The sequence below is a fragment of the Rousettus aegyptiacus genome, unplaced genomic scaffold (assembly GCF_014176215.1).
Source record: "Rousettus aegyptiacus isolate mRouAeg1 unplaced genomic scaffold, mRouAeg1.p scaffold_m13_p_2, whole genome shotgun sequence".
NCBI classification, from domain to species: Eukaryota; Metazoa; Chordata; class Mammalia; order Chiroptera; family Pteropodidae; genus Rousettus; species Rousettus aegyptiacus.
Window position 1 is genome coordinate 1,885,806 of NW_023416295.1, and position 23,443 is coordinate 1,909,248.

A 23,443-nucleotide genomic window follows, 5' to 3' on the forward strand; every position below is an offset into this window, starting at 1 on the left:
ACCTCCGGAGCTACCTGTATTCATGGGTCGTGTGTCTGGTGTGGGGCTAACGCTACGGTACCACGATCCGCGTCCCAGCCCACGCTCCATCTGTCACCGGCCACAAGACCTTGGGAGAGTGACTCCGCCTGTCATATGCTTCTCCCGCTGTCCCGTCTGGGGGAAACGACCGTCGCGGGGCCTCGAGGCGCTGGGGGTGGCGGCCGCTCCCCACCGCGTCCTTCGCCCGCACACAGCTCGACGGTGGTAAAAAACGGATAGAGCAGAAAGGTGTCCAAGCGAAACAGCCGTACTTCACGAAGCCAGGCTTTTCGTTTCACTGACTCAGTTAAGTATAATCATAGCCAAGTCACTCGTTGTGAACACACACTGTGGCCGAGGCTAACCTTGAGAGACAGAGCAACGCCCTGCTGGATCACGTCTGTCGCGTGCTGGCCTGGGGTCGCCCGGACGGAGGCCGCGGCCTCCTCGAGAGCGTGTGGATTTTATCTGTGACCACGACTACCAGCGGGGCAGAGAGCGTGGGGCAGCTCCGTCCCCGAGCCCCACTGCTGGACGTGGCATCCACTCGGCGGGCAACCGTAAGGCCTGGGGCGGGGAGGGCTGGGGACCCCGGGAGGGGACAGGCGCTCGGAGCGCCTTCTCTCCGCCCAGCCCGCTGCCTGGCCGCCGAGCAGAGCCCACCTCCCGGGGGCTTTGCCCAGTTCAGTTTGTCCAGTGTAAGTCACCGGGCGCATGCCGAGCCCCTCTGCGTGGGGGTGGCCGCTGGGGACGGGGAGGTGTCCTTTTTTGCTTTTTACTCCCCTTTACTTCATCTGCATGGCCTGATCCCAGGGACGGGCGGCCCTATTTTAGGCATGTGTGCGGCCAGGACCAGCTGGCCTTGCATTCCGGAGCTGCGCCAAAGCCATTGCTCCCGGCAAGTCCCACGGGAGGCTGAGAAAACAGAAGTAACGGCTACGCGAAGAGCGGCCTGCGCCGCCAGCAGCCGCGCTCCGGAGGCCGAGAGCGAGCGGCTCCAGAAAAGCCCATGTACGGAGGCGACATGCAGAGCGTCCGTGAGGCGGGCTTCCCGCCGGACGCCGACGCGAGACGTGCCACCCGGCTCGCCGGGGGACGATTCGTGCCAGGAAAGGTCCACTCTCGTGAGAGAGGGCGTGTGCGGGCTCCTTTCTGAGGCTCCTTCGCTGCGTTTCATCCGTCACGTTTAGGCTCGAGCTGCCTCACCCGTTAGGCGTCATTTAGGACCTTTTAAAAGGCCTGCGGACATGGTTAAGAACTGGGGAAAAGGTTTGATACAGTGGGCTCCCATGCATGAAAAATTTTATGCAACATAAAACTGATGTATTAACGAGATGCCCAATAAAAACTAATGCTATGTCCATTAGTTACTGGGTATGATATTCATAAAAATTACAGTCTAAGGAAAACTGTACATTAGACTGGTAACTTTATAAGAATCCCTGAATGTTCATGATTGGAAAAATATAAAGAAGTCCTAAAATTGGATTATTTAGCTAATTTGTGAAGTAGCCAATTATTTTTGAAAACAAAACTATAAAAGCACCGTCAGGCATTTCTAGGTAAACCGGTCTATTTCACGCGGGGCTCAGCGCATTTCGACAGGGTCTGTGGGGGTGCCCGGGGTGCAGAAGCGCCTCCCACAGGGGCCGCGCCCCTCGGGGGTGATGGCGGCCTCCACTGGTCCGCAGGCAGGCCTGGCCCCGTAGCCCCTCTCGTCCGCGGACTGATGCACTTTCCTGTTTGTTTACCTTCATCTCTCACTCAGTCACTCACTCATTTTCTCATTCAACAAGTATTTCCTGCGCCACGACCAAGCCCGTCTTGTGCTGCCGTTTCTAATCCTTCAATGACGGGGGACGAGAACAGGATCAGAAAAGGGAATGACGCCCGTGTCATGTGCTGAGTCTTTAAGTTTGTTCATCCTCCTCGATTATACGGAGGTGAATGTGGCCTGTCCGCTTCTCTTTTTCCCTTCTTTTTTTATTTTAAGATCAGTCTCTTCACGGCTTGTTAGTACTGTCAGCGCAGGCAAAGAGCTGATTACACCCAGTGAGTCTCTTACCTCTGACCTCAACATAAACCGACAAGTGAGGACATGAAATGAACAAGCGCGATTCACGGTATTTGTGACCCTTATTACGGAGAAAAACTGCGTCCTCCCTGCAGGCTATGTCGCCGGGCGGGACCTGTGCCAAGCGGGCCACCCGGGTCATGCACAGAGACAGACAAAGTGCCTTACAGCACGGGAACTGCAGGCGCTGCCCCGCCGAGCTCCGCCGAGGCCGCCGTCAGCAAGCGCGGGCTCCTGCGACAGAAACGGGTCGTCAGGCCGGGGCGCCGTCCTCTCCCAGCACCCCGAGAACCCCGGGACGGAAGCCGAGGAAGGCTGACAGGTGCCAGGAACAAGGCCTGGGAAACACCCGGAAGGCGGGCGCGCGGGGCGCCCAAAGCCCCCCTCCTGGGGAAGGGGGTGGGGGAGGGGGAGGGGAGGGGTGGGGGAGGGGTGGGGGAACGCACACGCACCCGGTAACTCCCACCCGGCTGGGCAGAGCTGTACAGGTGGGGCGCCTGGAAGAGGCAGGAAGGCTGGAGGACGAGAGCAAACAGCAGGATTTAGAGTCGAAGTGACCAGGTGACCGCGCTTGCAGTCAGTGGCAGCCGAAGCACGGGACACAGTTAGGAGGAAGAGAAGCCGATGGGGGCACCGCGCTCTCAGCGAATGCGACAGGTGCAAACCCAGATTCGCAGCAAAGGTAAACACGAGAGAGCTTTAAACTCTAAAGCAGCAGACTTCTCGGAAACATGACTATGTCTGGTCATTTCTTTTCAGCCATTCCTGGAAAAAGGGTGAGGGAATGAGGCAGGCAGGTGACAGAGGCAGACGCCACCCGGGCAGCCATGCACGGCCGGGCTGGCGGTCGCCGAGGGCCTCGGTCCGCGAGTCCCGCACGCGGAGAGCAAGCAGGAGCAGGGATGCCAGCGTCGGCCTTCCCGACGCCACGGACCGGTCGCTGGCCTCAGCGGCCGGGGCTGGCGCCGCCCTGCAAAGGGGGCCACGCCCGGAGCCCCGTGCGGGGACGTACGGGGGACACAGAGCCTAGCGCGGCCACAGACTGCGCTCCCCGGTGGCGGTGGCCTGACTCCCTCACAGCGGAGGCCACAGAAGGACCAGGCACTGGGCCACCGGCCAGGCCTGCAACGTGCAGGCCCTGGGGGGATCGTGCACGCCCTGCCCCGGGGGGATCGCTCAGCAACAGGAGGGCGGGATGGTGCGGGTAACGACAGCTCGACCTCCACGAGGCTTCCCCGCTTGGAGCCAAGGCACAGCTTCCTGGCAGAAGAAGCAGACTCGGTCCCTCCACTAACGGGGCCCAGGCTCCCGCGGCCTCCCGAAAACAGGAAGCAGGAGGGGAGGCAGCCAAAGAAACACCGCTGTGCCCCCCACGGCTCCAACGCAGGAGTCCGGTTATGTACAAGAAGCCTTCCGAATTGCTTCCTGGACACATCCGCAGGAGGAAAATACCTTTAGAAAAACAGATGAAACCCCGGACGGGGAACAATTGCTGGAAAAGGAGGAGGAACCCAAGAGACCAAGTTTTTGGACTTGAGCTTTTGAAAATACCCATTTGTGACAGCCTCCTTTTTCCGAAGTTCCTTGTCTCTATATAAGGTCCTAAACGATCTCTGATAGTGTTTTAAAAGGTTGGGAAAAATCTTAGCCAATTAGTGGAGCCCATTAAAGCGCCTGCTGGGCTCCGCTCCGTGGACGTCGAAGAGGCTGAAGTGTCCACACCTGTTAGTCGGGGACGCGACACACAGAGGGGCAGAGGAGCGGGAAGGGACAGACCCGGCTTCCTCCCTGGGCGGACGGGGCTTTGGGAGCAGGGCCGCCGCGGGGGAGGCTGAGGTCGCGGCCGGAGAGTCCCTGTAACGAGAGAGTGCGGGTCGGGGGGAGACGGGCTCCCCTGGTCTCGAGGCGCAGCGTGTGGCCAACTCACACGGAACCCCACGACGCACTGGGCACCCACGGGCGAGGAAGACAGAAGGCCCAGCACCACGGCTCGGCCGCCGCGCGGGGCCGAGCTGGGGCCGGAGTCCACGCACCGGCCAGGACGAGTCCGCCACGTTTAGGCGGGAGCAGGACCACAGAGGATTGGTAGGGAGCCGTGATGGGAGTTCTAGTTTTTTAAGGTTTGGTGGGAAAAGCCCCAAGCAAGAATTTGCAGGGACGCTGACTTCCACCTTAGGGGGCAGCACGTGCCCTGGGGACGGCCTCCTGGGCCGGGCACTCGCACGGAGCGCGCGTCTGGGATTCAGAGCATGCACGACACGGGGGGCCCCACGACTCTGAGACCAACAGTCTCCACGCCAGCTCTGGGGAGCGCGACTCTACGACTTAACCGTTCCCCCAGGCGAAACGTCCTACCCAAGGGAAAGGATGCTTGAGGGGGAGGCGAGTCGCCTTGGACGCGTAAGTCGCGGTGTTCTGCGAACCGGGTGGGAACGGGCAGCCCTGGCGGGGGGAGCGGTCCACTCGAGTTACTGGACGGCGCCCCAAGACATCCCGCCACCCCTTCAAGGTCCCCTAACTTGTGCCCATCGTTCCTGTGCCTTGAATAAGACACACTAACGTGACCCGAGGGGCAGGCGAGTGGAATTCTGGGGCGGACAGGGAGAAAATTGTTAACAATTTAACACGAATACTGAAACTGGTTCCAGGGCCTGGGAGGACACAGACCACGTCGCCGTGCGGGGGAAAGTGCCCACGGCCACCTCCCGACACCGGGCCGTCAAGTCCAAGTCCGGGCTTTGCTTCTGGCAAATCTGAAGGGCTGCAGGAGTTATTTAGAAGAGGCTTCAGTGCTCCGTGCTACCTGGGGACCTTCCCATTGTCCGATTTTAATAAACGTAAGCAAGCTGACGTGCCGCACGGGAACAGACGTGGGATCTGCAGAGGACAGAGCTCCCTGGGGAGACCCTGAGGGTGACTGAGACCCCGGGCGGGCGGGGGTGGGGACGTGTGGCCTCGGGGACGTTCTGCCCAGTTTCACGTTTTGAATGGGTCGGCTCTAGTTTTAACCCACTTCGGATGTGGGCTATTTCTCTGAAAGGGGTTTAAGGGAGTCGGGTACATGCTGAACTCCGGTGAGAACCCACTTCTGGGCATTAGATCCCTGCCGCCACCATCCATGTGAGAGCGAGCACCTCCACTTGGACAGTGAGGAGCGAGGAGCTCTCTGAATGACAAAGCGCTCTCTGCAAAACCTCCCTTGAATGCAAAGAATACACACGGTGCTCCCAAGTTCAAGGTGTTAAAACCCACCAAGACCTTGGGGTGTTAGCTGATCTCACATTCTGTCCAAACTCATCCAGTGGCGGAAGAGGGGCCACACGCCTAGAGCGAGGGATGGAGTGTTTATTATTACAGGGGGGTGGAGGGCAGCGGTGGGCGAGCAAGCCAGTGATGGGGCTACCAGCAACATCTGGACACCCCGCCCCCACCATCCCGGACGCAGGAGCAGGAAGTGGGAGGGGACCAGGCATGGCAGAGCCGAGGAGCAGCCTCCTGCGGCCCCACCTGGTTAGCCGCCATTTACTCATCCCCCTTCCCGCCCAGGTATACCTCAAGACTGAGTTCACACCCTCAGTTGCGACTTCAAAACGAGCCTGGCCCTGTCTCCCCATCTCCTGCTACGCCAGCCTTTCCGGCAGACGGGCCTGGCCGCGGTTCGAGAAGCAGCTGCTTCTGGAGTGCCGGTCTCACTGCGTGACCCTGAACTTCACCGAGGACAAACAAGCCTTACGGGTTAGGACTCTTAAAACAATTTAGAAATACTCGCCTATCGGAATAGATGTATGTCCTTGCAGTGTGCGAAGGGACTCTGCTGTGTGGACAAACAAGTGGATGTGGATTTGGTTTTCTTTCTGAGTCCAGTCCCTCCCTGAGAAATTGTCCCCAAGTTGCATGTGCTCTACGAAGTGATTCTGCTTTCGGGGACTCTTAATAAAAAAAAGGCCTTCAAGGCTTTCTTCCTTTTTCTTCCTTTTGATTAATTCTAAGTACAAGTCCACATCAATACGTCCTTCCATCATACCCAGCTGAATTACCACAATTCCTCAAACATCTGAATATGACTTCAAATGCGAGAGAGTGGGGGTAAGCCTGAAATTAGATATTCACAGCTAATACACAGAAAATTCGCAAACTAGATGTTAAAAGGGGAACGAGAGCTGCATGCACACACACGTGCTTGCATGCGACAAAACCTGTGCTTTCTGAAGAGAGCCCGTGCAAGATTTAAACGGAAACCAACCGACGTCTCCTCCCTGAACGATGGCATTGTAGAGGGTCTGCCGTCACCGCCGTAGCTGGAGTTCTGGGCGTCAAAGAAGACATAATAAATGACGTCTGCTCCTTACTGTCCCCAAAACACCACCCGTCCCGGTCCGGGGCGAATATAAAGTTACGCAATTGAACAAGCATCCCTCGTCCGGGAATGCCGAAGAGGCGAGAGCTTCGGCCACAGCAGACGTTCTCAGCGCCTCGAGGTTCTCCACATCGTTTCGCACGCCAGGGGTTAGGCCTCGGTGACGTCATGCGGCTTAGCGAGTATTACTGCTTTTCACAGTTTCCCCATCTCTCGTATTATTTGTAATTACTTACTGACCCTCACGATGGACCCTCTAGAACCTCCTCGTCTGGACTTTCAGTATCCCAGGCCTTCTTAGCTAACTCCAATTCCAACGTGGCAAAACCCGCCCCCTTCCTTAAGGGCAGCACACCTGACCCCCGAGGGCTGAGGCTCGCCCCGAAGCTCCGGGGCTGCGGGAGGAGCCTGGGCCACCCCACGCCCCAGCTGACGGCCATTGTCCACAGAACGCAAACGTCCTGCAGCCATGTTCACGGTCTCGCGGGCTCTCGGATGTACACTCCGAAACCGTCGGAGCGGACCGAGAAACTGCACGAAGAGGCGACTGCGTGAACGTGGGGCCTGACGTGGCGGTCAGTCGAGCAGTCCCCGGCGTCAGCCTGGTGGCTTCGCCCCTTCCCGTGACGGGCACGCCTGTCGGACCCCTCCCCCGAGCCCACCCACACACCGTCCCCGGGGTTCTCTGCTCCAGGAGCTTCCCCGACGCGCTGCCGCGTTAGACGGGAGTTATCCGGTCCTGTGGCTGTTATGTTTCTTGATTACTTATTAAGTCAATTTCACATAGATTTCACTGTGGTGGACAGTTTTATAATCAGGTTCTTTTGATTGCTAGAGGTATCACTTAAGGTTTAATGAAATCGTAAGCACTTTATACTGTTTTAATGTAAAAATCGCATGAAAATACACGGCTATCTGTAGGGCCTAGAGGTTGATGTCATCCTGCACTGTAACAAAATGCCGACGGCTACGTGTTTGGAATGTTCTAGAGGAGAATGTAATTCTGGGCAGAAGCGGTACCAAAGAACTCCTACGGTAACTTCCAGCTCTAAACTATCATGCTTGTGACCAATTACAGTGAAACGATTAGGGCGAAATGTTGCAGACGAATCAGTATAACCCTGACCAGCGGTCTGGAGCTGTCGGAGGACACCGTGGCTCTCGTCCCAGAATGCCAGCACGGCCCGGCTTGCGAGCCGGAACGGCATGCTGCTTGCCTCTGTCCCCCGAGCGGACAAAAACTTAAACACATAACGGAACTGGAGAAAGGCCGAAGGAAGCCAAAGAGCCGAAGAGCAGCACGGAGCCTCGCACGGAGGGAGAGGCTTCCTCAGCCTGGGACGAGGAAAGCTTGCATGAGGCAGAAGTGTCTGCCTCCCTGAACGGGACGCGGCGGCGCCCGGAGAGGCCGCCGTCGGAACGCTGAGGCGGGGCCGAGCTACCCTTTTGAAAGCTGAAAATATATTTCAAGTGTATGTATCTCTTAATGTAATATAATTAAGGTAAATTCAAAGAAATAACTATTTTACACAGCTAGTAAAATTACTGTAGGTAAAAAAGGAAGCAAACATAAGTGCACAAAGATCTCGGATAATTGGATTGTGGCGGTATCTGCAGCAGGTTGTGAAACTTAAATTAAGTGTATTGAGTTTCACCTTCTGAAACCCCCGAGCGCCTCGGTGACAAGCCCACGGGCCCTGCCCTACTGCTCCCCAACGCTCCTTCGGCTGGTCCTGCTCTTCCCCCCGCCCCCACTTCTGTCTCCCACCCCCGAACCCGGAGCATTCCGACACGAATGTTCGGGAAAGCACAGGCCCTAGAATGTGCCTTTAAAATTACAAACGAGAGATGTGGGAGACCGTGAATTTGAGCAGGCGTGAAAGCGGAACACACTCAACACACGCGTGCACTGCGCCCTCCGCGACGCGCCAACGAAAGGGCCCCTCTTCAATCCTAGATCTCTTTAGAGAGTCTCGTCAGTGTGGCCACCTCACGCTAACATCCTAGGGATGTTTACTAGTTGAGAAACAGTAGCTTCATTCCATCATGCACTAGTAGGAAAAAAAAAAAAAGCCCCACTATAACAGAAAAAAAAAAGGACAAAATTAAGCATTATCTTTAAAAAGCTTCGCGGCAACCCATTTGAATTTAGCCATGCAGGTTCACCGTACTGACCCTGCCAGATCTTCTGCTCAGGGACTGCGATCCATACAATTCTCCGTCATAACCATTTGTCTGTTTCAGTGAAGAAAAGGAAACCTGACATCAGCACACGGAGCAAGACACCGGCGCGGAGCAGCAAGGAAGGAGCAGCCAGGTACAAACCGAGCTTTGCTAGCGGAGCGGGTGAATGAGTGCCAGCCCAGGACGGCAGAGACCCCGGCCCGCCCGCAAATGCCTCGTGCCTGCCCACCCCGACCCAGGGGGAGTCGCCAGTTAGGCTAGTGTTGCACTCAGGAGATGCAGGAAGGGCTCCTGTTCAATCGATACTTAAATGCAAAGGTTCGTCCTGGAAAAACAGTGGGAGGTAATCCTCTGCGCCTGTGGTTCGTTCACCTAGTCTCCCTACTTTATTTTTCAAAGTGAACTCTGAGGGCCCGGTTCACGGTTTCACAATCTGTCCTTCGAGAAGGAGCAAGGTCAGTGTACGCCTGTCTCTCCGCTCCCAGCCCGAGCGCCCTGGACCCGAAGCACCGTCCCCATTCATCGAGGAGGAAATTCCTGCTGATTAAGAGAAGAGCTGTCAAGTGACGATGGCGTAACCAGCGCTCGTGATGGAGGGAGGAGGGGCGGTCCCCAGACTGGTAACAGTGGGAGATGCCCGGGCGCCTGGGCGGGAGTCCAGCCGTAACCTGGAGCAAGTTATTTAATCCACTTCCTCGGCTGTGATATGTGCAAGGCCATCGTGAGGACTGGAAAACAAACCAGCTCGAAGTTTCTAAATTAAACAAGAGTATGTCGCAATCTCTCGGCATTCAATTTCAAAACTCTGCGAGGGACATTAAAACATTTCTGAAACAAACTTAACAGCCAGAAAACCGCCGGAGACCGGCAGGAATTCTTGATTGACACGATTATTGGACATGGAAACACCTGTTAAGGACCTGTTGGTATATTTCGGACTCGGGTAGAGTCTCTCAGTATCTGTTTGCAAACCAGTTTCTGGAAAAAATGTAATAAGGCTAACATCGATCAATATTAGATGACTTTTACTTTACTAAAAATGAGGAATAAAGATGTGTCACAATTTCACAATCCCTCTGGATTGTGAAATATAAATTTCACACACATAAATATAAGTTTCACAATATAGAAACCCTCCGGATTCCCACGGCGGCTCGTCAAGCCCGGCCCGCCTTAGAGCCGCCGTCTCCTCTCCTGGGCCCCATTCTCCCACCTGGTGGGCGGCACGGAGGGGGGTACAGGCTGCGAGAGGCAACACCTGTCATCTGTCACCTTTCCCCTCCTGGCCTTCCACGAAAACTCGGGAAAAACGTGTACTTGGAAGGCCTCGGGGGACACCACCCCTCCTCTGCTGGAATGGAGTTCTCTCGTGGGAAACGCATTCCTGGAACGTGTTCCCCAGACTACGGGACCTCGACAGCATCTCTGTGGCGAAGCCGCTCTGACTTCCTTAGAGAAGCCATCGACCTCCGCCTCTTGCATTCGGATGGGTGGGGCGGCTTCCCGCGGCACAGTGGAGTGGGGGGTGGGTGGTTGAAAACTAACTGGAATGTTAGAATAAAAGGCCACAGACTGCACGGCAGCTTCGCCTTGGGCCGGGTCTCCGACATCCCACAGCTCTGCTCTACGGGATGTGGTTTCGGTGCTCCTTACTGGGAAGACCGGCCCCCTTGGTCACCTGCTGCCCTTGGTCACCTGCCAGGCTCCTTAGGGCCCTAAGCCTGGCCTAAAGAATCAGAACACCTGGAGGCCGAGGGATCTGCATTTTAACAAGCTCCCTAGGGGCCAAGGAATAAGCATTTTAATAAGTTCCTCAGGCGAATGTGACATGCAGGACACGGAGAAGCTCTGCCATGAATAAAGCGGACATTTGCGCCTTCGCGTCTGCTGACAGAGAATGAGAAAATGCAAGGATGAACGCCCTGCCGAGGCCCCCGGCCTGCACCCTGCCGAGGCCCCCGGCCTGTGCCCCGCTGGCTCGTGCCGGTGAGAATGCCAACGACCACCGCGCGCTGCCCGCCGAGCACCCGCGGCTTCGCCCGTCGCCGTGCAAAAGCCGACTGTGAGCGTTTTTGATTCATCATGGGAGATGACTTTTCTGTTAAGTCAAAAGACGGCTCCCCTTCAAGGCCATCGGTGACGGGAACAAAATAAAAGCAAGAGCGAAACTCTTACGTGCACGACCCTCCCCCTCCCCCCGTTTGGTTTTAAAATAGGATGAAGACGGAAAATAGAAATAAAATCCAAAAAGTGTTCCTGACTGTCACCAACGCAGACATTCGTCCCTTCCACCGGGACTGGCTCTTAACTAGAATTCTCTGTGAGTTTAAAATAAAAAGGCTGGAAGTCTCAACACGTGTCGCCAGCACGGTTAGTGACAGGCTCCCCCGGAGACCCCGAGTCCAAAGCCGAGGCCTTCGGAGCATCGCCGGAACTGGGGTCCCCCTTGAAGGGCGCTTTCCGGCTGAAGAGCCGGGTCGTATGTTTAATTCGAATGGACAGAGATTGGAAAATAATGGGCTTTCTATTAGATAAAGTGACTTTAAATCTCATCTTGTAGAGGAAACGCAGACTTGGGGAATTCTTGATCTGAGCTGAGTCCCCTGAACGTGAGACACCGTCTTTCTCCACCATGGGTGCAAAGCGGGGGGCGCGGTGTACGGCCCAGCCGGTGCTCAGAGCACATGCATGCACGTCTGGGTGCCGGGGCCCGGCCGGGAGGTCTGGGGGGACCTCCCACTCTGGGGTGCACCTCCCCCCGGCCCTCGGCCCCCAGGTAAAGACCGGTGTGCGGCCTGTGTGTCAATTAGGACAAAAGATGCACTCGGCTTTTTAGACCAACACCCACGAGGTTAGTGGCAACACCACTCGTTATCAGCTGTCACACAACACCATCGGGGACAGCCCGCCAGGCTGGCCAGCCATCTCACCCAGGCGTAGGCGGCCCCCGTCTCCCGGTCCGGCTGCAGCTGGCAGAGAAAGAGCAGGAGAGGAAAACGACAGGAAAGAGCGTTGCCGAAAAACAGTTAAAAACTGAGTAAAACACAAGAAAAAACAGAAAACAGGCGACACTGGAAACACTAACGAAATAGCATTTCTGGCGCGACTTCCAGGATATGTGTATTTTGCAAGAGGAAATACAGTAAAATGGTAGCTACCATGAGATCCAGTAGCATTAAATGAAACTTCCAAGGCAAATGTTGCTACAGTACCTAAAATGTAAAACAGTTTAAGAAATTTTATTTCCTCCTCTACAAAACACATTCTATTTATATTAGGCAAAAGGTGAACTACTGCACGGCTCTCGAGTTTTCAAAAAGAAAGATTAAAAACTTTTGATACCCACGGTCTAGATTTTCTGAGAACGCACGGTAAACAAGTAAAATTTCCCCCGTTTCTTGAGAACTGCGCATCACTCATGTGAATGACGGAGGCCTGTGTTTCCAGAAGGTCAAGAAATAAAAGGTATGATCTTATCTCGGAAATCCACAAACTAGAAATTTCAGAATATTAAAAATAGCACAAATGGGCCCTTCACAGGAGACTCCTCTCGGCTGGGCTGCCGCGTCCCCTTGCCCTGCCCACCGATGGGAGCTTCGGGCCCCCGAGGGGGTGGGGGCCGGTGTTGTCACAAAGAACGGTGGCCCTCAGCAGCTCTCGGTGCAGCTCGGGACTTGTCTGCACCTACAGCAACGAGGCCGGACTCTCCTCTCCAGGGTCCAGGTCCTCGAGGCCTGTGACTCGTACGGCTGTTCTTCAGGTCAAAGCCATCACAGGAAAGAGCCGGGCAGCAAACCGGGGGGCTCGCCACTTAGCCCGCCCACTGCTGACTCCCCGCTCCTCCCCACGCTTAGTCAGCATCCGAGCCGTGGAACCTTCTGTAACGTTTTATATTTTAAAACAAATGTGCTTGGTATCTTGGCGAAGAAATTGAACTCATTTCCGGCTAAAACCATTGAAAACAAAATGAATGCTATAAGCACATGAACCCTCACTCACAGTGCGACAGTTTTGAAGACTGTGGGGTCAGAAAACCCTCTGGAAATCTTAAGAGAGTGACAAATTCTTTTCCTGGAGAAATGCAAGTGCAAAATCTTGCATACGATGTGGGGAGGATCACAGATCTGAAAATGGCATTTTGACAGCGAGACGTGGGTTCTGTCCCCAATTCCCCTCCTATTCTCTCAGGTTTTGCTCTCACCACTCCCGCCAAACGCTCCCTGGTCTGCCACGATGCGAAGGCCACCGGTCTGTCCGTCCTCAGCCCTACGCTCCCTGGCTCACTCCCCTCCTCCCGGGGACGGTACCGGCTCCGCTCGGCGCCCGACCCTCTCCCGAGCCTGCACAGCCGCCGAGAGTCCCGAGCCCCGTCCGCTGACGCCGCCAACTGAGTCCCGCTTACGCTGCGGTCACGCAAATCCCGCTTCTCCCAGTGTGACTCTGAGAGGAAGTGACGACCGTAGGGCTGAGGAGCAAGCGGCAAACAGCGAGGAGCCTCTCTCGCTGACGTCACGTCCGAGCTGGAACTTTCTGGCAAAATCGCTGTGGGGCAAGGACGTGACGGAGGCAGAACTCGTCGCCTTCACAGTCGGTCGTCATAATGGCCGAGTTGGACGCACGTTTAGTGCCTACATGAGGAGACTAGCACTGGTTATGATGTAACCGCTATGACGATCAAACACAAGCCGCCACTCTACGTGGTCCTTAAGGAAAACGCGGGGCCGCATCGAGAACTGGTAATCGCTGGCCGCAAGAGGCGGGTTTAGCCCCGTGGTAAACCGACATGCTCAGATGAATTTACTGGCCTGAAAACACACTTTCTCTACCCCACGAAGCACGCAATTTTTTCATCTATAATTATGAAGGCTTTGGGAATGTTTAAAGAAAAAACACGTATTTGTGTTTCTTGGCCATTCAGCGATGTCACCAAGTTGAAGCAAGGAGCATTTATTTCCCGAAGGGGAGCAGACACCTCGCGGGTCTGATCTGCTCCGACTGGCCACCAGGCAGCCGAAGGCAGCTCTGGACACATCCCTGAATGACACCTCCTTCAAGCTACCTCTCCCGAGATGCTAATGAGATGGGTGCACAGGCATGCAAACAGGCTATGATCGACGGACCGTGCCTTCACACCCCGCCCCCCCCGCACCCCGAGACAACCTGGTGCGGCGGTTTGTGACACAGACAAACACATAAAACCGTCGCGACCCCCACTCGGGAGAGGCAGGCGGGGGCGCCCACCCCTGTGCACGATCACCCCCCCAGCGGACGCGGTCGCCGGGGTACTGACCCTCAGACTCCCACGGCTGCCCACGGAGGCACGCTCATCGTCATCAGAGGCCTGGGGAGAGAGAGGAGGAAAGCAGCGTGAAGTGACAAGGGACACACACGGGGAACCCGACGCCCAGCTCCCGGCAGGACGCGGCCGGCCCGACCCCGACACCGCGGCAGCGGGCCAGTCGGGGCGTCCGAAAGCCTCAGGGGCCCCGGCCGCGGGCTGCTCGCGCCTCCGTTTACGGAGGGCCGTCTCTGGAAAAACGCGGCCTTACTGTCGCTTAAGTGCTGTGATTGACTTCGCCGGCCGTCTGCAGATACGCAGCCTCGGCGCACACAACCCTGCGAAGGATTCACGGCTGCTCGGTAAAAACCGCACTGAGACGAGCAGGAATCTATCAATGTTCAGAAATTGCTCAAATGTTGTCCCCTCGCCAAAGGGAGGTCAAAATGCTGAAAGCTGGCTTCGTAGTCTTTATTTAGGTAATCAGACCCGTTTCAGTCACTGTCTTTAATAAGCCCCTTAAGACACAGACGGATGCATCTGCGTGTGCGCGGCGCGCCCCGACCTCCAGCACCAAGCATGCAAGCGAGACCCGGCGCGCGCAGGGCCCGCGGTACTGACCGACGTGTTTCTCCGGGGTCCACGTGCGTACCGCTCACTGTCTTCCTACCGAAGCGAAAGAGGAAACAGCAGGAAAACGTTAGAGGCGCGGGAGAAGCCCCGGGTGGCCCGACAGAGGCACGACGCACGTTCCTGGCACGCACGTCAAACGCACGCCTCTCGGCCTTTGCCGAAAGCCTCCGATGAGGCCGCTGGGGAGGCGGGTTCCCTCCCACGGCGGGAGGGGGGATTCGAGCGCACAGACAACTGGCGTTCGTCATTCTGGCTTTAAAAACAAGCGTGTGCTGGAGGAGAAGCCGAGTCTTCGTTTTTTTCTAACTTCTGTAGTCTGGTCTGTTTGCATCCGATTTAGTTTCTTACCCCCTTCTCCGCAGAAATCAGAAGCTAAATCGTTTCGGTGTGAGAGCCAGGAGGGACGTCGCCCTGTGCACTGCGTTTAGGGGGCACACGGGCGTGCTCACGGGGGCACCTCTGAGGGGGAGCCTCGCCATGTCCGGTCCCTCACACTGTTTCCTTCTCAGTGGCACAGAACACGCGGACGCGCCTTTTGGCCGTCTTAAGACGACACACGCGCACTGTCTGTGCCGTACACGCCTAGCGTGAGGGCTCCCGCCGGGCAGAGGCTGAAGGCGGCCGCCGTGCAGAGGGAGGGTGCGCTGCTTCCGGAGCTATCACCTCTACAGTGCACACGAGTATCAAAGATGCTGGGGGTAAATTCACATTTCCTTAGATCATTTCCCGCACGAGGGGCGTTTAACAGGACATTGCCATCCTGGCCAGGTTCTCAAGTGCTAATGGGATGTGATGACGTCCGGGAGGTGGGTGACAAAGTGACAGGGATGGGAGGAGGTGGCGCACTCAGGTGACGAGGACAGGGAGAGGCTGAGCGCACCCAGGTGCGTGAGCTACCGAGACGGGGCGTGAAGCCACGTCTGGCAGGACCGTGCGCAGCAGGCGGGGTGCTCTCCCTGCTGGAGGCCCCGCCACGGGGCACCGCCTCCTCCCGGGAGGGTCGCAGGCATGGCGTGTCATCAGGGGGCGAGCCGGCTCTCAGACGACTGAGGAAGCCAGAGGAGCTGTCATAGGAAACGCTGAGCAGGTGACGGAATCTCCTCACCAAAGAGCAGTGGTTTCAGTGGGCACGGTGGATGGGGTGGCGGGGGCGGGGACCCGACAGCGAAGGTGGACAAAGGTCGGAATGAGGGTGACCGGGCAGCTGCCTGCAATTGTGAATGAGGGAAATGCAGTCTGAGGGACCTCTGGGCTCCGAGCAGACCTGGTAACAGGAAGTTCTCACGCTGGGGACACAGGCCCAGCCTGACTGTCCCTAGTGGACAGCCTGTGCCCCAGGAGATCAGAGACCTCCACACACTGCCGGCCTGGAGACTCCAGGAGTCAGCGGCCACCGAGCAGACGGGCCTGACGCCCGGCCAGGGCCACTAGGCGGGCATCAGACGGGATGCAGACAGCCAGGCCAGGAGCGGAAGTCCCCGGAAGGAACCTCTCAGTATTTAATTACAGTGAAAACAGGAATCTGCCTATGTCATTAAGCTGCGTATAAATCAAATTATAAACCATGTAAGTTTCTAAAAAAAAAAAAAATCGTATTCGAGGCCTACCATCCATCGCTCGATGTCACCCCATTTTGTGTCCAGCCCGTAATATTTCTAGAGACAGATGGGAAAGAAAATGAGGCAAGAAGTGAAACGGTCAGTGCCCAAGGCCCGGTCCCGACGCGAAGCCATGCGGTACGGGTCACATGCCAGCACAGAGCAGGAGCGACGTTCCGGGCTCCGCAGCGGCAGCGCCCCCAAGCAGCGCCCCCGGGGGACAGGCCCTCCCCGCCCCGCGCCCGGCCAGCCCCGGCAGCCCGGGACAGGGCACTCCTGCAGGGGCGGCCCCCACAGACACCGGCAAGTGCGCCGAGCCCGGCGGCGTCTGCGGTCCCGGGAGCAGGCGCCGTGGGGACGACGAACCCTAAAGCAGCCGGGGCTGGAAGCCGGTCCGGGTCTCTGCAACAGGAGCCGGAGAACCGGGGGACAGCGGAGGGGGGCAGCCACGACCGCCCCTGGATTTCTGGGACACCGGCTCCCACGCTCCGCTGTCTACGCTACATTTAGGTCCGGGAGACTCTGCGGACTCGGATGCCTGCATGGCCCCCCGAGGGCAAGGCGCTCGCCGGGCAGTGCGCAGGACAGGCTACCACACAGGGAACACATCGTGCTCTCACGTCACGCCCTGGGTTTGCTTTGGCTGACGCCTCCGCGTTCCCGCCGGGCTGGTCTCGGCCTCGGTGGTCCCCGTTTAGAACTAGCAAAGCAGATGCCCAGTGGCTGTGACTTGTTGCTAAACAGGGGAATTACCAAGTCAGGCGGGGACCAGGCGTGGCTCACATAACGGGGTTTTAGCTTTGCTCTTCACTTTCCCTTCAACTTCCAACAAATCCAGGACCGACCGACCAAACCTCCACAGTCCCTGACACAGATGGGCTTTCCCTCGTTACACAGAAAAAAACCTCGTAATCAGAGGGAAAAACTTAAGACGCTGGAAGTGCAAGACGAGTTTTGAAATTTTTTCACAATGACCAAACACACGCTGCTGCCATGTTTGGTGTAGTCTCCTTTTACTTTGAAGGGTGGCCGGATTTAAAATCTGCGCTCGCTGATGGCCTTGCCCCTTCCGCTTAGGGATGATGTACGTGAGTGGAAAATTGGAAGAAGCAAAAAGTTGGAAGGGAGAATTTAACAATGCTTTGAAAACTCAACCAATGCAGAACTGACTGCAGTATGGGAAGTATATGAGCCAAATCTTTTTCTGTAAGTTACTTTCCTTAGAATATAAATTGAGAAAGGAAATAGATACTTCCCAGTCCCTTTTTAACATCGATTTGAGTGAAATGCAATAGCTTAAAGCTATTTTGCATTCAATTAATGCCAGCCCCACCCTCACTGGCAAATACCAGATATGCAAAATTTGATGCTATCGACTCTCCTTTCACTCACGGCTTAATTATAAAACAGAAAGAAAACATGTTTGATAAAAGGCTGAGGTGCATATAAATTCACTAACACAAAAAATTTTAATTCCAAAAGAAGCCTCTATGATCAGTTTTTTTATTTCTGTGTTCTCCTTTTTGCCAATTCTATAGCTATATCGAGTACTGCACACTGCCTCCTTCATGATACAATTAAGAACGAGTATTCAAAATCTTCCATCTGGTTCGGAGCGGGGGGTGGGGGGGTGGGGAGGGGGCGGGCGGGGGGGGGGAGGGGGGCCCTAGCTGCTGTAACTCTGGCTACATGTGCACGTCACTCCATAGAGGGAGGTCATCCTCACAAACAGTAAGTGCAGTTAACGAGTGGTTCGAGGTTAGCTAGCAGGGCACAGCAAACTCCAGAAAGCACACAATATTTCAAACGTAAACTGCTACGATTAGCCGGTGAGCCATGCAGGGGGAAGCGAGCCAGACTAATGCAAAAGGTGCTTGACTTTCAGAAATAGCTCTGATTCAGCAGATGAGAACTCGTCACGCAAAACCACCAAACGAGCTGGGAGAGAATGCTTGCTGCTTGTCACAAATCTTAGTGGCGAAGAAAGGATTCCCAGACCTGGGACCCATCTTTAATATAAAGATGTGTATCTGCTTTTTCTCTGAGGACGAGTTTTACTTTGTATACAAATTACCATTCTGACGAAGTTCTAAATGTGTATCCTTGGTAAGCTACTAAAAATAACAGTGCTGTAGTAAGAAATGAATGAATCCAAGTGGAAATGACCAGAGTATCTTCTCTGACAATTATACCCTGCTCTGCCAGTGACAGAGAGGGTTCCTGGCTTTGCCAGCCTCGCCTGTCACCTGTGAAATCCTCAGAGAGACTCTGAAAGGGTGATTGGCTCTAGCTTCAACGTGCATTTCAATACTTGGCTCCTACAAAAATCAATAAAGTACTAAGGAATTCTGGTGCCTCCTTAACTGATTTCTTTTTTTAAAATTAAATTTATTGGGGTGACATTGGTTAATAAAATAGGTTTCAAAGTGTGCGATGCAGTACCACATCATCTGTATATTACATTGTGTATTAACTGATTTCTTTATACTTTTCAGGATAGTAGTTATGCAGATGCGGGGGGCGGGAAGGGAAGGTCGTTTAGGACTGTAGCTAATGAAGGAATTCAGGGACAGAATTTTAAATTTACTGGTAGTGTGTTTAAAGGGCCTGCATATGCTAACCTCTGAAATTAAGTTACTTTATGCTGATTGTCTTAGCTGCTCTAAAAAAAAAAAAAAAACAAGTACCATAGTTCTGGTTTCTATCGAGAAACTAAATAAATTAAAATAAAATTTTAAATTCTTTTCCTTGAAACTAAATAGATTTATAAAAAGAAACTATCACAGGTGTCGCGAGTAACGAACTCAAGCCGGTTCCGGGAGAGGCGCACTGTGTGCATCGCATGAGCTCTCAGAGACCCGCTAACTGCTGTGTCAGGTCACCGACTTGATCCCCGTGTTTTCTGTGTCTGGCCTGCTCAGTACATGGATTTCTGAACCTCGACTGCTTCTACGCAACACGAGGAACCAGAAGCACGTTAGCACTCTGGATATTAGGGAGGGAGGGCAGGTTTATCTTAAGCTATTGGATTTTACTGTAATGTCATCATTTTCTTTTTTAGTAGCATGTAATAAGCTCTTAATGTACAGTAACTTGCGCTGGTATTTTTTAACTTTTCTAACAAAATTATATGGAAAAATCTTTCCTTTAAATATCTGGTTTTGAAAGGTATCTAAAATTTCGAAGCATGATTTGTCTTAGAATTTGTTTTTTTCCCCTCAGAAAAACGATTTTCTAATTTCTTGAGCAAAACGGAGATAAAAGCATTCGGTATACAGAAGTGTGGCTGATGGACAGTTGCTTTAGGCGGAGGTCGAACTAGGGACTTGAAAAAGTGTTTATGTTCAATCAATTCATAGAGGAAACAGCAGAAGCAGCGCTAAGAGTGTCTACGTATTTTCAGCGACAGGCGTTATTTCTGAAAGGCGACCAGGCCCTTGCAAGGAAAAAAACCGTACATGCAAATAAGAAAATGAAGAAGGAAGAGCCTACCTACCTTTTGAACCTGATAGATCTGGAGAGATAAAGGGAATAGGAAAAGAAATAGAAAATCCAATTAAAGAAGTATCAACGTTAGGGAGAAAGGTTCTGCACGTACCTGGAACAGGCGTGAAAGGCTGCGAACCGGCAAACTATGCGCCGAAGAGCTTTCAAAGCCTCCCTGAGAGAATCGGTCACTTCGCCGCCTATGTGACATTCTGTTTCAGACCACCGGAGAAGCAGAGGCAGGGCACACGCGTCTCTGCAAGGACCCCGCTGCCCCTCAAACGCGGAGCCTGTATAACCTGTCACCGCAACGGGGGGACAGCACTGCGCCTTCAACTCTGGATTTTTCCCAGTGACCAAAGTGTAACGGAAAAGAACAGAAACTTAGTTGCCAAGTCGGCCTCACACGCAGTGAAGAAAGATGCGTTCGCGCTCCGCCTCCCGCAGAGACAGAACCTGCGGCATCCCGGCCAAACCGCGTGGCCACGAGAACGTGACCGAAGCACATTTTTTAAAAGCTCGTTGTCATCCTCTGACACGTCGCGTTGCCTCGGAGGGGTCCCCGAGGCCTGCGGGAACCGGCAGGGGCGGCCGAGGTGGCCTCCTTCATTCGCTTGCTCGTTTGCTCGTCTCGGCACTTGCTGAGCCGGGGGCGCAGTTGCAGCGCCGTCGGGCTGGAAACGGGGCGTCCCGGCCCGCGCTCAGCACCGCGGCTGCCGGCCGCCCCGCCGCGCTCCGCCGAGTCAGCCGCGGCGGCTGCGGTGCGCCCCGAGCATCCCGCCGCCTGGCATGGCGCTCGTCCCGTTAGGTAAGGTCTCGGACGATGTAAAGGGTTCGCTTGAATTTCCCAAAGAATTCCTGCTCTTCTCCCTGGATCCGTACAACCCGTTTAAACGGCCCGCGAAGCACGCAGCCGGTTCTCGCCGTCTGCGCCGGTGACGAGAACAGCGGGCCACCGGGGATGAGCGGGCAGCCCCCACGGGCCCTGGCGTCAGGGTCCGCGGGGCCGGGTGACGGGGCACCCCCCTCGGACACCGCGCTCTGTTCACCTGTCCTGTGCACTCTGTGTCCCCTCGCAGGGTCCCAGGCACGAGCGTGGCTTCGACCACAACCCACCTGCGAAAACCCCCAAAGGCTGTCACCAGCTTCCTGGTCGTGCGAGCTTCCCGGGATGGTCACTGCTCCTCCCGGGCTCTGTCCACCCGCGGCGGGCCTGACCTCCGCAGACACCCCGGCCCTGCTTGGAAGCCGCAAGTGGGGGTGGGCGGCTCGCCCCCGGGAAGGCACAGGCCTGCTTCCCAACTTCCACACCTGCATGCCAGGCTTCCTGGGTCCACACTGGGCGTCCAGAGCACACGCCTTTCTGCTCCACGCACAGTGAAAACGCTGGTGCCCCCGCTCCCGGACCGCAGGCCCCAGAACCGGGCAGTGAGGCCAGTTCCCGCAGGGCTAGCAACGCGGAGCCCACGGAGGCTGAGCGCACTGTCTGAGTACCCCCATCCTGGAGCCCGGCCCCCAAGCCTGAGGCTTCGGCCAAGGCAGCCTGTCTCACTCTCGCCTCCAGATGCAGACACAGAGGCTCGCGCACACGGGCGTACACACGCACACAGCTCCCCGACCCCCGCCTTGGGCCAAACAACAGGTGGATGAGCAGTGGCTGCCTCTGGGTCCTCTGTGCCTCTGGGTCCTCTGTGCCTCTGGCTGACAAAACTGCCAATTTTGTGTTGATGATCCTGCGCCTCGAGGGCAGCACCGAGGGGGAAAACCTGTTTTTCAAGGTTGGCCTCCGCCTGTGAATTGGCTGGGGTCATCTGGCTCCTTCCATTCCCCGCCCTCGGCTGCAGGCTGCAGAGAGCCGGGGCTGGCATGCTCCCCGCTCACGCCAGCTTCTGTCCACGGGACGTGGGGCTCCGCCCCGTTTGTTGGCTTTCACAGCTGGTGCCCATTCGGTTTTGAGGCAGACGTGTGCTAAGCAGACAAGTTCTGCAGCTTTTCAGATCCAGGTTTAAATCTCGGCTCGGCCCTTTCCTCAGGTGTGGGTAAGGCCGTCTGTCGCGCCGAGGTCTGGCCTTCCCAACTGTAATAACACTGGGAAACCCCAGCTCCCAGACTGTGCATGACAGCTCCCAGGCCCAGCGCTGCCCCGGGTTACAGGCTCCAGGATGTCCTGGCCACACCCTCTGCCCCACCCCGGTCCCCTGGACGAGTAATAAAGGACACCTCTGTTCAATTTAAAACCTCTCAAGTCCCCTTTTTGAAGAAGCAGACACAAACTTTAAATAGCACGGCTCTCGTATTTCAAAGACCCTAAGTAAATGACAGCGAACCTGTCATCTGTGTAACTCAGCGCTGCTCCTGGGCTCACCTGGCCACGATCACCCCAAGGACAAGCCAGGGCCTCCGCCTCCACCTGCCGCCCCTCCCCCTGCTCCCTGTGCCGGCACCCCCCGTGATGTCACCTCCCTGTCACCCCCCGCGACAGCTCCTGGCTGTCTGGCTTTCCCACCTGCTGCGCTCACCAGTTCGCCCCTCGGCCTCCCCGGGGCACGCACCGGGCTGTCGCCGCACACCCGGGCACTCGCGGCGTGGGGGCCGGTCACCAGGCCCGTGGCCGACCCCGGCCGGAGCTGGAGCTCGGCTGGGACGCTGCGTCACCGCCTGCCCCCGAGGCGTGTGCCTAGCAGATGAACCGCGCGCACCGGGCAGATGAGGAAGGCTCGTGCTCACGGTGGCGCCTGCCGTCCTCCCTGCCCCTCCTGACGCTGACCCGCGGTGGCGGCAAACGGTCTGCGTGTGACCACGGCCCGGGGAACCCGAAGCACGGCAAGACCTTTGACCCCCGTGGACCACCCAAGTGACTTTACAGTGAAAGCGAAACGTACCATTAGAATAAAGAATTTCAAAGTTCTAACGTCGTCTACTAACCAAACGACATTTGTGTGCACGACCGTGAAAGGCAACAGCGGTGTTTTTAACCGGATTTCCCAGGGTTTCACCGGATTTTCTGCGTGAAGCCTCCAATCCGCAGCAGGCACCACACCCACGGGCGGCCGCGCTGAGTGGGCCCTGCAGACCCTCAGCCGCGGGCTCGCGACACCGCCGGCCGCCCTGCAGCCTGAACGGGCTCCCTCCTCGCGGCCCCTGGTCCCTGGGAGCCCAGCGGGGCGGCCGCGAGGGGCGGCGAGAGCCCCCGAGGTCACCTCCCGGTCTCTGACCCCTATTTTACACTACCGAAGTTCAATGGCCAAGACACAACGGTCCCCGTCGTCCGGCACCAGCTGCACTTCTGCTGCTGGACAAACTGTAACTGACATGCGGGCTGAGTCCACGCTGGGGATTCCAGCGAGACAGACGAAGATCCCCGACTCGGAGGGGGAATCGGGGCTCGCTTCCTAGAGGAGGCTGTTCAAACCGGTGGTCCTGCGGCCTCGTGCCTCGTAACCTTTATTTTCTAAATCAAGAACTGTTGCCGAAGAACTCGGTGTGCAATTACCAGCTTCCATCACCAAGCGGGTGTTGAACTCAGCTCTGTCCATAATGAAGGACAGAATGTGTTTGACCTGAACGTATAATCTGGAACATAACTATATAGGCACGTACCACCTCATTTAGTTTGCCTCGACTTTGTAGAGACTTTACATGTGGATTCTTGGTGAAACTAACTTTCTCTTAAATGAGAGACGTCGTAAGCGATTACAAACACCGCTGTGCAGTCCCAGGGCGGGCCCTCGAGGGGCAGGCCCCCACGGCCATCTTTTTCCCGAGCCTGCTGGTTCAGCTCCAGCAGAGCTGCAGGGACAGCCAGCGGCCAC

At 56.0% G+C, this 23,443-nt stretch overlaps 1 protein-coding gene across 15 annotated transcripts in view; it reads right to left on the reverse strand.

Annotated features, from left to right (window-relative positions):
* LRRFIP1 (LRR binding FLII interacting protein 1) overlaps positions 1-23,443 on the reverse strand; it is a 117,647-nt gene that overhangs the window by 37,000 nt on the left and 57,204 nt on the right. For 3 of the 15 annotated variants that reach the window (XM_036236464.1, XM_016144278.2, XM_036236453.1), the window contains exons 3-9: positions 19,642-19,659; positions 16,155-16,202; positions 14,536-14,580; positions 13,927-13,977; positions 11,567-11,605; positions 8,628-8,687; positions 6,339-6,401 (exon numbers count right to left, since the gene is read on the reverse strand). The exons of 4 other annotated variants lie outside the window; for them this stretch is intronic. In XM_036236464.1, coding sequence (XP_036092357.1) covers positions 6,339-6,401; positions 8,628-8,687; positions 11,567-11,605; positions 13,927-13,977; positions 14,536-14,580; positions 16,155-16,202; positions 19,642-19,659 — 324 coding nt within the window. The remainder of the gene's footprint in view (positions 1-6,338; positions 6,402-8,627; positions 8,688-11,566; positions 11,606-13,926; positions 13,978-14,535; positions 14,581-16,154; positions 16,203-19,641; positions 19,660-23,443) is intronic. 8 more of the 15 variants (XM_036236458.1, XM_036236461.1, XM_036236462.1 and 5 more) reach the window with 4 other exon arrangements.